General features: G+C 38.6%; 1 protein-coding gene across 1 annotated transcript in view; it reads left to right on the top strand.

Annotated features, from left to right (window-relative positions):
* pth2ra (parathyroid hormone 2 receptor a) overlaps positions 1–15,761 on the top strand; it is a 102,522-nt gene that overhangs the window by 50,604 nt on the left and 36,157 nt on the right. Inside the window, exon 6 of the mRNA XM_036574447.1 lies at positions 7,794–7,947. Within this exon, the coding sequence (XP_036430340.1) occupies positions 7,794–7,947 (154 nt within the window). The remainder of the gene's footprint in view (positions 1–7,793; positions 7,948–15,761) is intronic.

Genomic DNA, 15,761 nt, shown 5'->3' with positions numbered 1-15,761 from the left:
TTACACTGGGCACACATCCCATATGGCAATTAAATTTTAATTCTTTATTTTTGCAGCTTGCTATGGTGGAAGCATGTACAAAAAATTGGGTTTAGTGGGGCTTGATAATTGGTTGGTGGGGTATTGCCCCAGTAATTGATTCCCTGGCCTGAGCTCTTAGTACAGATGACTGGATTTACCTGTTGAACATAGAATTCACAGTTGAACCAACAATTGGCAAATATTATTGGCAAATATTGAACCAACACAGGCAAATATTCAGAATCAGTTAATATATTTAAAAAGCTCTGTTTCAAAGTTTCTCTTTTCATGTGAAAATGCATTTACACACATGTGGCACTACGATTCTCTGCATGGAATTAAAGGTCATTATTGATGGTCAAATATCTGAATAGCTTCAAAAATGTCATAATATTCCTTTAAAATGTACAAAAACAGGTCAATAGAGGATCAGTTCAAATCCATAACTGGATTAAGATGATTTTAGACAGACGAGTATCATATTATTCAGACTATCATCAGAATATAAATGCCGTGCTACTGAAAGGTCATTTTATTGTGTTTAGTCTAGTCTAACAGCCAAAGATTCTTTTGGTCTAATTTTCTTACACAAGTCAGCCAGTCAACGCTACGTCATAATAACATGAATTACAGGAGGTGGGAATTTTGCTGTAAAGTTTTCAGCTCTGAAGAAGCCAGTGACATTTTCTCTGAAGTATATTTCTGTAATTGCGTTCACTCAGTTTGTCTGCCATTATTCAAAACTCACAAGTTGTTCCTTCATCAGTGCAATGAGTGCTGAAGAGGTGCCACGAGTTGCCCTCCCTCAGCAAGAGACTTCCTGTTCTAGTTTCAGCTCAGAGACGTTGTCAGAATTGGCCTTTCTGAAAAGTGCAATCATGCTGGCAAGTGCAGTCTGAAATGGTAAACTCACCATCCAAAAAAAAGATCTCAAATGAACACAAGGCACAGAAGAACTAGAAGAACAAGGCCAAGTTCTACCAGCCGTCTAGAATGCAGAGTAAATTGTAAGAGAACACCTCATTAGGTGAACTGAGCTGATGTCTTGCCTTTATATGAGAGTGAGAGTCAAGTCAGTTAGGGGCAAGTCCAAGTTGAGTCGCTAACGAGCCAAGAGCGAGTCCGAGTCAAGTCATGAACCAGTTCAGGGCATGTGCGAGTTGAGTCGCAAGTCAGTTAAGGGAAAGTCAATTCAAGTTGTAAGTCAGTAAAGGGCTAGTTGAGTCTAGTTGCAAGCCAGTTATGGGGATATCCGAGTTAAGCCACAAGTTAGTTAAGAGCAAATTGAGTCGAGTTTTAAGGCACTAAAGGGGATGCCCATGTTGAGTCACAAGCCAGTTAAAGTCAAGTTCCAGTTGAGTTGTGAGTCTGATAAGGCCAAGTTCCACTCGAGTCGCAAGTAAGTTAAGGGCAAGTTTGAGTTCAGAGACAGTGGCTGTGTTTACATGCAAAGATTTTTCCAATTCGATTGAATACATTCCGATTACAGATTAAGATTAAGGTGTTTACATGCTCACTACAAGTAATCTGATCCAAAATGGCACGCATGCGTGGAGAACCACTTAGTGTAGACATTACCATGACAGCAAACATTACGTGAGGTCTAGTCAGAGTGAGACAAGCAGCAGTGAGCAGTGCTTGTGTTTCTAATTGCTTTAAAATGATGTCAGACTCAGAAAAACGTCCTTCACATGTCCTTATTAAAGAAGGCCGAGAGGAAGACGTCGTGTTCTGAGACACATAAGCTGGACGTCCGTCCCACCGCCGTCTTTTAAAGATCAGAGCATAAACTTCGTCTCCTCTGCAGACCAGTTTCTGCTCAGCCATGTTGAATGGTATAAACTTTCACTACGACGTGACGAACATGATCAGAACGGACTTAAACTTTCCGATAGGGAATGTAATCAGATACAGGCATTTACATGGATATTATTCTTCTATTTAACAGATTATTTACAGGATTACCCACCTCGTTCAATCGGATAGAAACTGTATTCCGAATGGCCTCAATCAGACTAGACTTTTCCGATTGAAGCGTATACATGGACGTCTTCTATTCCGATTGACCTATTAGTCGGATTATTAACAGATTATTAGGATGCATGTAAACGTGGCTAGTGAAAGGTCACTCAAGCCACAAGTCAGTTAAAGGCATTTTTGAGTTGAGAGTCAGTGAAAGGTCACTTGAGTCACAAGTCATTTAAGTGGAAGTCTGAGTTGAGTCACAAACCAGTTACAGGCTAGTCAGAGACAGTTAACTCGCATTAAAAGTTAAGAAAGTTTTTACCTTCTCCTGTAAAGTTACCATTTCGGAGGTTCATGTTTGTCTACGTAAATTGTTCCCAAAGTTCCCAAAGAAAGTTGGCTGTCTCTTTTCCCTTCTGTTTTTCGGAAAAAGGAAACATCTTATGATTCAAGTCTGCTTCGCCATCTTTGTCAACAGGCATTTAATATTCTATAGGCTTATATGCTTGGAGGGAAATAATTACATTTATTTATTAAAAGTGTTGACAGAAACCTTCTGTCAGGTGAAATCAGGTATTATTTTTCCCCCCGGCTGTTTTGAAAGCCAAATGGAGACAGCTGAAAGAATGTCGGTAGAATATTTTGTGAGAAAGTGCTATTAAAAGTCAACTCTTGAGCCTTTTTCTAACAGACTGCCTTTATTTATACAGTCAGCTGTTGATGTCAGACAAAAGTAAGCCTCAAAAATTAATTAAATCCGGCACAAAGCTTTTATTTTATTATTTGCATTTATTCAGGTTATTAAGACGGAGAAATATTCCATCAAAAGCTTTTAATGTGTGATATGTGGCATGTAAGTGTGAAGCAGGTCACCGAGCTGTCATAGCCTGCTGCTAATTGCTTCATTAAAATGAATATTTGTAGCTGATAGCTTCTTTTGAGCTAAATATAATGATGGGTTGTCATTATTCGGTTCTAGAGTGTATCCTCTGTCACTGGCTCCAGTCGTGGCCTTTAATAAGTGAATTAAGTGAGCTGGTCAGTCATACATAGTGGAGGTAATTATTCTTCAACTTCTCCCATAATTTTAACGGAGCCACTTTAGTTTACAGTTGTTTAATACATCTCAGGCAGCAATAGGCTCTAATGTTATTAGTATTTTGCTCTCAGTTTTGGGTCATTTAATATTGAGACACAATATACATATACATTGTACCTATATGAGCTTGTTGGCCATTCCATGCCAAAATCATGAGCATTATTATGGAGTTGTTCCCCCTTTGCAGCTATAACAACCTCCACTCTTCTGGGAAACAGTTCCCGATGTTTTTTTGTTGATGTTGCTGCAAAAGAGGCAGTTGGGAACCCTGAGTGAATTTGGGTGGTTTACCTTTTAATGGTTGTTGCTCATAGACACTACTATTTTACAGTAATAGCACTTACAGTTGGGTGGAGCAGAACTAGCAGAACAAAAATTTCACAAACTGATTTCATCCTATTACAGCACAATGTTTAAAGTACTTGAGCTTTTCAGCATTAGCCGTTCTACTACCAATGTTTGTCTGTGGAGATTGCATGGCTATGTGATTGATTTCATACAGCTGTTAGCAATGGATGTGCCTGAAACACCTAAACTCAATAATTAAGATGTCCACATACTTTTGGCCACATAGTGTGTTTTTGTAGATAGTTATACATTCGCATGGTGGACTCCAGCTAAAGTAAGATACACTGCCAGTTACTTTAAGACTCAGCAGGAAAATTAATTTTCCATTACACAGCACAGTATATCGTTGCACATCAGCTAACAAGTTAAGCTAACTAGCAAGCAAAGTTGCTGATTAGACAAATTAGATGCTTTAGATTGACAAAATTAAATTGTTATTTGCAGTTATTCTAGTGACAGAGCTGGAAAATGAACTAAAACTAAAGGCCACCCAATTCTAGCGCTCAGCTTTACAAAAGCCACGGTAGTGAAACTGCAGTTACTGGGCTAGAATGTTAGCTGAGGTAGCACACACAAAAAATACTGGGTTGAAAACTTTAAGTCATATTCATAACCCAGCGCTGGGTCACTGTATAACAGAACACACAAGTTAATCTGACCCAGCATCACTCGGTTATATGAATAACCCAGCAGGCAGGGTCAATAGATTTACTCCAAATTCGGGCCTTGTCCCAACACTGGGTTCATTTAAGCTGTTTTTTAGGTTTCTGTGTGATGTTTTTGTTTATTTTAAATTTTAGTTTTTTTCACATTTCATTTTCGACTTGTCGAAATCCATGTAAATCCTGGTTTTACGGGTGACCAGCTCATTAACTTCCATTACTGGTGACCAGAACACCAGCATCCAAAAAAGAACACATGCTGGTGACTAGTGATACTATTCGATGCTGTTTTTTTCTATCAGGGATCATAGTTGGTAGGCCACATGTATTACAGTTTTTACATGGATAATGTTAAAAATGACCTTCTATTCAGCTATAAATATAAACAAATGTCAAATAAAGGGCTGCAGCTATCAGTAATCCTCCAGTAAAAGGATAATGCCTACGGCATTATAAAGATGATTATAAATATTTATAAAAATGAATTACACTGGATTTCACTTTACAGCCATGTTTATTATACATTATGAATTGTTAATATAATGCATTATAAATAGTGTTAATAACATGTTATACTCTCAGTGCCAAAGAAGTCAGTCCCAGCTTGGAGACTGCAAAGTAAACACAAATACCAAGCTAACGGTGGTGTACATTGACTTTCCCACATTGGGTAAAACACTGATGGCAGCTCTAGTTTAAACTCTGACATTTGAACCCTGTAATGAGCTTTATTGTGAATGTTTTAGTGTTTCAGTAAATCCTTCAGTAAATACTTCAACTTGAAGCCTCACTCTGAACACTGGAGGAGGCTTTAGTACAGTACGCTTCACTTTACTTAGAGCAGACAAATACCACTTATGAGCTCTTATAATTTGTTATGAACAGTACTTATAATGTATTATGTTAACAATTCATAATGCATAATAAGCATGGCTATAATGTATAATGCATTTTTATAAATATTTATAGCTATGTTTATAATGCCTTATGAATGCATTATAACATGTTATGAATATGTTTATAGATGCTTACAAAGGTGACATTCATAGAAAGTGTTACCAAAAACACTTCATAATATGGAGTTTTCCTGACATAAACCACTATTTTAATTGGTTTCACTGAAAAGTAATGTCTATATTAGATGGAAGTTTACTGGTTTACTGATAACTGGTTCTGCTGTGATTTTAAAAAAAAATCCTTGGCTGGGTTGTCACTAACTCAGCAGTATCTCATATATCATTATCCCATCAACTATCTAAAAAATACCCAGCTCAGTGGAAATAACCCAAAAAAATGATCCAACAGGCTCAGCGTTGGAGTAGAAAAAACAATTGTTCTGTTAATTTTATAAATGCGATTATGCTTCGATGACATGAGAAGCTGAGACCAAAAAATCATGAATTGCGGGGGACTGAGGGGGCCGCAGTACCTCCAGATTTCAGGACCGCACCTGCTAAACACAATAATAATAGAACATTCTGAACTTCATTATGGTTTGTATGGAGCCCTGCTGGTGACATCCTGTATAAATGAAAATTATGTGTGGCCATATTAATATATGGGAACAAGATCCTATTGCATGGCCACGACTTAGTGAGGCATGGGAATGAGGTAATTAAGTCGTGGCCATGACTTAGTAAGGCATGGGAATGTGATCATGCCTTATTAAGATGTGGTCCAGGCTTAATTATGTCATTCCCACACCTTACTAAGTCGTAGCCACGCATTATTTTCATTTGTACGGGATGTCACCAGCAGGACTCTGTACAAACCATTATGAATGTTTGAGCATAGCATTCTATTTTCAGATTTTGTTTATGTGTTTTTGAAAGCAGCAGTAGCGCTGCACTGTTCAAGCTAATGCTACCTTTTCATTACAGCGAGCTGTCGGCCGCTTTGGGGATCCGTCTCTATAACACATGCAGGTCGAGGTGTAAAGAGGGAAAGTATGTGCACAGTTATAGCTCAGTTCTGAGCCCCAAAGCTGCCATTATTATACTGACTACAATGTTTTTGAATGTAATATATATAATCTAAGAAAATCACATTTTTTTTCAACTACTATTTTTTTCAACTGCTGTTTTTCAACTACTTCCAGTGTTAGATCTTCCCGCATGTTAATTTGCATAATGTTTGTCCGGAATGAGAAAGCAGAGTGAGGCAGTGGTGTGCCAGTTATGCACATATTGTCATTATTATGCCACATTTTGCTTGGCAAAAAAATGTCAAATTCAAATGAAAAAAGGCAAATCATTTTGCATGATGCCATCGTTCATGTCACAAATATGCTGTATAAAATTTCAGCACCTCCTCCACTTTCACCTGCCATTGCCATATGGCAACAAAATGCAAAGAAACTCTAATAAAATATCTCCTCTTCTGTTTACAAAGACACATGTGGTATGGATTGAAAGTTTAGGAGCTGCAATTTCAACATCCTGTGCATGTACACGAACAAGGACACAAAGCATGTTTTTACCTGAGAACACACTGACATAGTAAACGTAGCTGGAACCCGTCACGAAATGTCATCAAAAGTGCTCTCTGGAGACGCATTTGAGACATGCTAATGGCTATACGTCGCGCTGTCCACTTGAGAAAACAAATATGAACAGGGCCTAAAAGGACTTACGTATTTTTTTCAAACCTGGATAATAAGTGTCCAGTTTCCAAAAGCAGTGTATCGATTAACTATTTTTGTATTTGTTGCATATTGCAGTTCCACTGTCACCTGCTGTTGCCATATGGCAACAAAATGCAAAGTAACTAATAAAATATCTCCTCTTCTGTTTACAAAGACAAATGTGGTATGGATTGAAAGCTTAGAAGCTGCACTTTCAGGAGAATTTCTCAGCTTGCGTTAATGAGCTACAAGTGAAAAATGATCAATAATAATTAATTAATATAACCGTTGTTTTGATCAAGGTTCATTTTTGATGTTTGGATCATCATCGATTCTTTCGGTCACAATGCAGAAGCTGTTTTTCACTCTCAGCTTGTAGAATCTGTCTGCCTTTTATGGTGCATGCTGAGTTCATAGGGTGCGTTCTGTAGTAACTGACATTCAGATAACACTTGGACCAGTAAGTCTATTTCAGCACCCCCCCTTTCCGCATCCCTGACAGAGGCGAAACACGGGCCCCATAATACACGACAAGTGCATGCCCTGCGTACCTGGATGCTACGCCACCGGTCCCTGGTAATGATGTAATTCAGCTTGAGTAGCGTAGCAAAATGAAAGTAACAGCAGAGCTGAGCTTTACTGAAAGCTAAAGCTGTAGTTCTTTCCTTTTGTCGCGGGTGAATTCATACTTTTTTCCGCTCAAGAGATGCCACACGTCAAACTATCACTACAGCAGACTGAGTTTAATTTCTTTTTCTTGTCTGCTGCTTTGGGTGGTGGTGGAGCATCTACCCATTTCACCATGACAGCACAGATGGGGACATCTGCAGCTGTTTTCCTTTTTTTTTTGTTCTTGATCGATTTGTTCTGTGACTGTGTAACTGAGATGACGCTCCCTTGGCCCAAGAACAGAAGGCCGCTTCCCTTCCACAAAGCCTGAGCGTCTCTTTTTCTGCCTCCTACTGAGGAGATGAAATGAGTTTCCAGGCTGACTTGAGCATGTTGAGACATATAAATTCAACCTATCAGTTTTTGTTCCCCAGTTGTGACACTGATGTTCCTCTTTCATTTCTAGATGGGGTGTAAGGTGACCGTCCTGCTGTTCATCTATTTCCTGGCAACAAACTACTACTGGATCCTGGTGGAGGGCTTGTACCTGCACAGCCTTATCTTCATGGCCTTCCTGTCAGATACTAAGTACCTATGGGGCTTCACTCTGATTGGATGGGGTGAGTATGTGGCAGGGGTCATTTGTTCTCATTCAACTGCTCATTGTCCCCACAAGTGTGATTGCTCTCCATTTATAACCAAACCCAGCTAACTTCAAGCATTTTCTTTCCCCACAAAGCACTTGATTTGAGACTTATTATGCCTTCCATAGCTGTAGCACTTTGGATCGAAATTCAATCAGAGCTGCTGTTTTGCTGGAGAAACTTCCCCCTTTGCTTTGGACCTGAAGAAGTTCACGCTTTCACAGCAGCTCAGCTCCTTTTCTCTTCTTGAGAAAACGAATTAGACCTTGCGAATATACATCATAGTTAATTTGGCCTCATTACACCAATTGGACAGTTGCTACCTTGTTAACATGGACTTCACAAACTTCTCATCACGTTAATACATTCCTGTGCCAAGGCTTGTTCATGTGAGATGTTCTTGTGGGGATCAAATTTGCGAAACTAATTAATGGCAGGTACTAACAGGTGGAAACCCTTCAGGAGCCGGTAGATCTAATATGAGTAGACCACTATCAGCATGTTACATTCAGTCCAACAGGTTCTACTGTTCCATAAGTGGATGAGTGATGTTTATTATTGAATACTAATCTCTGTAACAGTTAGTTTATCTTTAGCAGCATAATTAACAGTTTATTACTTTTATTTTGCTATATTATTCATATATCCACATAATACTACTACATTCACTCCTTTGCCTCATTTTGTTGCCATATGGCAACAATGACTTTCTTTTCATTTTATTATAGCACTATGTACAGGTGTCTAGTGTGTCAACTTGGAGGTGGTCAGGAACATATATGACCACATAACGTCTGTAGTGTAAATGCTAAAGTGCCCCCAACAACATCAAATGACCATCTTATTCAACTGCGCCTCACGGAGACAAAAGCAGTTCTTTCTTTATCTGTAACATTTAGCTCATCTTTAGCAGTATAATTAACACCTTATTACTTTTTTGTTATATTATTCAGATATAACTGCACAATACTACTATATTAGCTCCTTCACTGTATTTTATTGCCTAATTAAATGATAAAAGTCAATTTTTTCAATTCCTTTTGGAAACTCAACCTTTCTGTATTCTCGCACTTCGCATTAACACACACTTAAAGTGATCCAATCATAAGTGGACAGTGCTATGTACAGGTTTCCCAGGTGTCCAGTGTGTCACAGAGGTACACTGAGATCTGATCACTCAAACCGCCTTGGAGGCAGTCAGGAACGCATATGACCACATAACATCTGTAGTCCTGTAGTCATCTGTCAAAGTGCACCCGACAACATCAAATGACCATTTTATTCAACTGCGCCTCACGGAGACAAAAGCAGTTGTGCAGCTTCTTTCTTTGTCTCTACTCCTGTTTGTTTGGTTGCGCTAGCAAGTCATGTGATTAAAAATGTTTGTAACATCCTGTACATATACGTGAATGAAGACACAAAGGACTGTGACTGACATAGTAAAAGCAGCTGGTACCCCTTCTCCAGTCACGAAATGTCATCAAAAGTGGTCTCTTGAGACACCTTTGAGACATGCAAACAGCTATATGTCACGCTGTCCATCTGAGATCACTCAGGTGGATATTTCTACCAAGTGTGAACAGGGCCTAAAAGCACTAATGCTTTGTTTTTTCAAATCTGAATAATAAAAGTGCCCAATTTCCAACATCAGTGTATCAATTAACTCCTTTTGTATTCCTTGCAGATTGCAGTTCCATTGTCACCTCCTGAAATGTAACTGTAATAAAATCTTCTCTTCTACTTACAAACACAAATGTGGTATGGATTGAAAGTTTAGAAGCGCACTTTCAGGAGACTTTCTTAGCTTGCGTTAATGAGCTACTTGTGAAAAATAATCAATATTAATTCATTAATATGACCGTGCTTTTGATTAAGGTTCATTTTTGATGCTTGAATCAACATTGATTCTTTCGGCCGCAATGCAGAAGCTGTTTTTCACTCTCAGCTTGTAGAATCTGTCTGTTTATTGTGCTGCACACTGAGTTCATAGGGTGCATTCTGTAGTAACTGACATTCAGATAACACTTGGGTCAATAAGTCTATGCAATAGCATTGTCAGTGAGTACACTAGAGATGTATAGATCTCGTCACAGTTTGCAAACCTTATGAGGAGCTGTCTGAAAAGACAACTTTAACTCTAAAATCTCAGGCTTATTCTATACTAAGGCTTATTGTGCAAACTGATTGAGCTATTGATAAGTTATAGAAGTGTGTGGTAAAACTTTGGGCCCACCATCAAAACTTTTGGGCCCTTTTCATCGTCCATGTAATCCCCAACACATTTTTCAGATCTAAAGCAGCTTGATTTTCTGCTTTTTCTCAAAAATGAAAGCTTTAAATGCTGTTTTAGAAGAAGGGGACCATTTAGGTGGTTTATCAGGTCTTCCAGGTGGTTGTTAGGAGCCCCATTTCCAAATTTTTTGAGCTCCAGTTGTGAAAGCACCTGTTTTTTCACTTTTTCTGTTTTGACTGAAAAAATTAAATAAATAAACAGTGCTCTCGAACCATTCTTCAAGGGTTCTTTAGTAAAGTAAAACTCAAAGAACCTTGTACATGATTAAGGGGATCTTTGCATCGTGAAAGCATTTTTCAGGTTGATGGAGAATGTGCTGTAGATGGTTCTATATAGAACCTTTTTGAAAAGGTTCTATATTGCACCAAAAAGGGTTCTATTCTGTTGCAAGAAGCCTGATATTGTAACAAGAGAAGAACCCTTTTGATGCTATATATAACCCTTTTCAAAAAAGGTTCTGTATAGAACCATCTATAGCACATGTTCCATCACCATGCAAAGAACCCTTTAATCATGGAAAGGATTCTTTAAATGTTCATGGTTCTATAAACCAGTTCTATAAACCATTTTTTACACTGAGGAACCTGTAAACCTGTAGAAACTGTAGGGTAATAGTGCATTTGGGACCGACTACACATATGTTTTCTGTACAGTGCTCTTTTAAACACAGTTTAATGAAAGGGCATCTCTCACACTGCCCCTTATACACATTACATACAGACTCACTTATATACTAGAACACAAATACATGCATATTAGCAACCACCCGGGACACCATAGCAACAGTCTAGCAACACCTCAGCAACCACCTGGGACACCATAGCAACAGTCTAGAAACACCTTGACAACCACCTGGGATACCATGGTAACAGTCTAACAATACCTTAGCAACCACCTGGGATACCTTAACAACAGCCTAGCAACACATTAGCAACCACTCGGGAAACCATAACAACAGTCCAGAGACACTTTAGCAACCACATAGGGACACAATAGCAACAGTCATGCAAAACCTTAGCAACCACCTGGGATACTATTACAACAGTCTAGCAACACCTTAGCAACCACCTGGGTTACTAGAGCAACAGCCTAGCAAAACATTAGCAACTACCTAAGATACCATAGCAATGGCCTAGCAACACCTTAGCAACCACCTGGGACACAATAACTGTGGCCTAGCTATACTTAAGCAACCACCTTAGCAATGACTTAGTTGAGCTAACAAAGTTTGCGCACAAACTTCCCCTTCTAGTTAATTATGCTAATGAAGAGAGTAAAATGACAGCACTAACTCTATACGCTTCACACTTTGAAGGCACATATTAGACTTTTTAGGAACAAAAAAGGCTCTAATATTAAAACTGAATTTAGAATTCACTACACACAAAACAGTCAGTCTCTCAGCGGATCCCCTTTTCATTAACTGATTAAACTTTTCTGTCAGATGTATTAAAGGTGAAAAAATGCAGAAGTGCGCAGGGAAGGTTGGCCCAGGAACACAGCCTCAGAGCTATCTCTGCTAGCAAAGCAATTAAACCAATATCAGAGCAGGCCTAAAGGGGAATGTTTGGCTCTATTACATCTTCACTTGTTTCAGAACAGCTCTGCGTAAGTGCTTTTGTTCTTGGAATTGAAAAAAATAAGCCATTCAGACACCACAGTGATGCACACATTCCCGAGAAACAGACAGGAACGTGAGCAACTGGAGGACGGAGTCATTTGAAGAGAAAATCAGCACTTATTTGAGCTTGTCTGCTCAAATAAGCCAACCCAGACTAAAAGTTCAGAAATTTAATTTAATCCAATAAAAAATAACAGTTTGAGTTTGGGCGTCTAAATTATTTTTCCATGCTCCAACTGCTGATGTCAGTTTTTCTTTACTTAGGGGTTATAAGTTACATAACATCAACCATTATTGATGAAGCAGTAAGCCATTACAGTGATTTTACCATTAAGGACGACGTAGAAGGTGAAAATCAGGGCCAATCATAGCAGAACTGATTTTTTTAATATATATATATATAAGTGTTTGAAGAACTTCTGGGGAAAAAACACAACAGAGCCAAGCAATGTTAAGCAATGTTAACCATAGGCAACAAAATGATTATTACAATATTACAAGCTTATACGATCTTAAAGCTTTCAGTAAATGTATGGAAATCAATGCAATCTGAGTTATTCTTAAGTTATAGGAGGAATGAAAGCTTCCAGCAGCATTTAAAGGGTTAACCTTTAACACTGTGTAATGCACAGTGACTTACTATTTTTACAAATTGGTGACAAAGCATAATATAATATAAAAGGGAATAAAGGTCCAATAAACTAGTTAATTTCGTATTATTAATGATGATAATTGCAAGTCCAATTCAGCTGACCGTTTCCTCCCCATGATAGGTAGGGATGGTGGGAGTGGGAGATGAAACGTTATTATTTGTTAATATTATTTGTTCAACAATACGGAAACCATTACTGAAAAACACATTTTTTTTATGTTTTTTAAATCATTTTGTATTTTTTTTAATTAGCTTTTTAAAGTCATATGCTGTAATAAACTGTGCCATCATAATCTATTGTTAAAGTCAAAACTGATCTTTTTGATCTTTGGTCCCTGGTCATATTAAAGGGGAATTCCACCAATATTTCAACATTTCTGCATAATTAAATGCTCAAGATGTAGGCAAAGTCATTCAGAGTGGTTTGGTGTGAAATGCTCAGAATAGTTCACAGTGGTGATAGGAACCAGATGTCCACCTCTAAAAGCTCCCACTCAGAAAGTTATTTCAATGAAATGGTTATAAATGCACTGTTTGATATCTGACTCCTTGTTTTACGAAGGTTCGGTCTAAAGCATATTTTTGGAAATTTATGGTGTAGAGGCACATAAGGCAAATAATGCTACCTATAAAGCTCAGAAGACTCGTGTAGGTTCACTGGTGGTTTTGGTTAGTAAATAAAATGGCTGTATTTGTGTTGTAGACATTGTGACGTCTGGTTCCTATCACCACCACTGTAAAGAAATCTGAGTCTGTACGTTTCTCTATAATAAACCATTTCACATCAAACCACTCTGAATGACATTGTTTATACCTCAACCATTAAATTTTGCAGAAACTGCAAAAATTCCCTTTGGGAATTCCCTTTTTAAGTAGGCTACATTTGGACGATTGGACTTTTCACATTATCATTTAAGTGACCATGTGTTTTGCTTTGTTCTACCATCAATAGAAACATTTGCTTAACTGTTGCGCTTTTGTAGCGTCGGCCTCTCTGCGCTCTTTTACATACTAAAGGCATTCAAGGTCCCACATAAAACATCTTGAGGGAAATTGCTTTTGCCCAATTTGATTGCTGTAAAGGCAACAGCACTGTTGTAAGCTGAACCATTTCACATCCAATCACTTTAAATGACTTTGTTTACATCTCAGCGACTGAATTATGCAGGATTTCTGCTTTGACCTCTTAACATTCCAGGCTTATTATTCAGTAACTACAGGGACTTCAATACAAGCTGGTTGAGCTATTCTCAGGTTATAGAGCCCTGGCCATTTAAGGGGTTAATATGACCAGGGATGGCTTCAAACATTTCTCAGCTATTTAGATTTCAAATCCTATTTATTATTCTTCACTTAGAACTGCAGAGAAGTCTGTAGGCCCAGTTTTCAAAACCGCCACAGGTTTCAGCTGTAAAGAAGAGTTGGATATCAGTGGTATGGCGTTCTACCTCTCCCTCCACTCTGCATAAGAGCACTTCTATTTGTTTTGATAGTTTACCTCCCTTTTAAGTGGCTTCACGGTGAAGAGTGCTTCATTTACTTGTCATTGCGGTCTGATGTGCTTCTCCTGGAAAGGCAAAGATGGAGATAACTTTGATATGCAGATTCGCTTTTTGAAAAGTCGAGCCCGGGTGCAAGCTAGCTATGTGTGCCTCGCGCGAGCCTGTGTGGGCCCTTGGCAGTAAAACATGTGAAATTACTGTACAAAGACAATGATGCCAATTGTCTAAGATGCGTAATCGCAATTACAGAGAAGAAAATATGCAATTTGTAAGTCAAAGTAAGAGCGTGGTGGTAATGATGCTCCACTGTGCAGCTTCTCGTTACTGTACTAATCTCTCACAATACATTTAATGAGGAGCGCGATCAGAGCAGGCTGTTGTGCAGGTTGCTCACATGCGTTTCGCAGTGGAGGCTGATCCAACAAAAGGTTTTCTTCAGAAGCTCTACACTGAGATCAGGTCGTATTTGTACTGAGATGGTGGAGCTTTGTTACCAGATGGCTTACAGAGGTAACTATGAAAGGATGAACTGATTAAGACTAATTTAAGGCAATGGATAGGAGATTCTGAAGCTAGTGTGACAATCCATGAACAAACAAAGCCTGAACTTTCTAGGTAAAGTCAGACTCTACCGTCTGTTCCTTTGTGGTTCTGTGTATTTTCGAAGATGCAGGGTGCTAAAAGGGGATACGTTGAGCAAAAGACTACAGATTGCACTTGGCTAGTTTCCTCCCTTTCAATATCTCGGCAAACATTAGGATCTCATATCTTTGCACAGACCTTTCAGAATCTGGATGTTGATGGATGTATATTATAGTGAAGGGATGTAGATTATATCGCAGAATCACATTTAAGTTTTTTTAATGTAGACTATTTTGCTTAAGAATATATTTATTAAACCTAGGAATGTAGTTCTTTGGTTTTTGTGAAAACTTATTTATGCTCACCTCCAGTCCAACCTACCCAGACATGGTGGCTGCCGATGTTACAGAACTTAGAACTGGGTGTTTCCATCTTTGTAGAACCGGGTTAAAGGTGACCATTTAGGAACCTTCAAGGTCTTGAGCCTGACTGAGAGCGAATCTTGCTGACGTCATTAGGATGCGGATGAGGGTCACTAACTTTGTCATAAATGAAATTCATCCATGATACTGCGCTCAGTTTCTTAACCAATCCAAGGCAGCATTGTAGTAGTTTTAACAGCCTGCTTGCATATGATGTACTGCAATGCAGATGGAGGTCAGAAAGTGATTTTGTACATAAGAAGCACCGTCACAAGCTCTCAAAATCCCTATGGTTTGCGTCTTTTATGGTTTTCAACTCGATCTAGCTGAGAAACCATGAGGAGCTTTTATCAAGAACCAAAAGTTGTTCATAAGCAAGAAAAATGCAAGAAATAGACCAAAACACAGCAGCAAAAATGACTTGTCTGCGGTCAAGAGGAGCAGAGACAGTTCATCTGTGGGTGTGCACTGATAATAGATCTAAAACAACAGCTATAAGCAAAACCACTAATATTTAGATCAGGGTTAACAGTTACACAAAACACAGACAAGTAAACAAGTAAATAACACCCTCATATGCCAGCTGCTTGTTTGAATCCCATTCCATCTTAAATGGTGCAACAGGAAGCCAACTTCAGCCTCATAATGTTTTATGCCTCCATGCTTTGTATGCATTCTTGAGTTGTCAGTCTGGAGGATGAAGTAGCTGGTTATATCT

This window comes from Colossoma macropomum, unplaced genomic scaffold (assembly GCF_904425465.1).
Source record: "Colossoma macropomum unplaced genomic scaffold, Colossoma_macropomum, whole genome shotgun sequence".
NCBI classification, from domain to species: Eukaryota; Metazoa; Chordata; class Actinopteri; order Characiformes; family Serrasalmidae; genus Colossoma; species Colossoma macropomum.
This window is presented reverse-complemented; position numbering and strand designations above follow the sequence as displayed.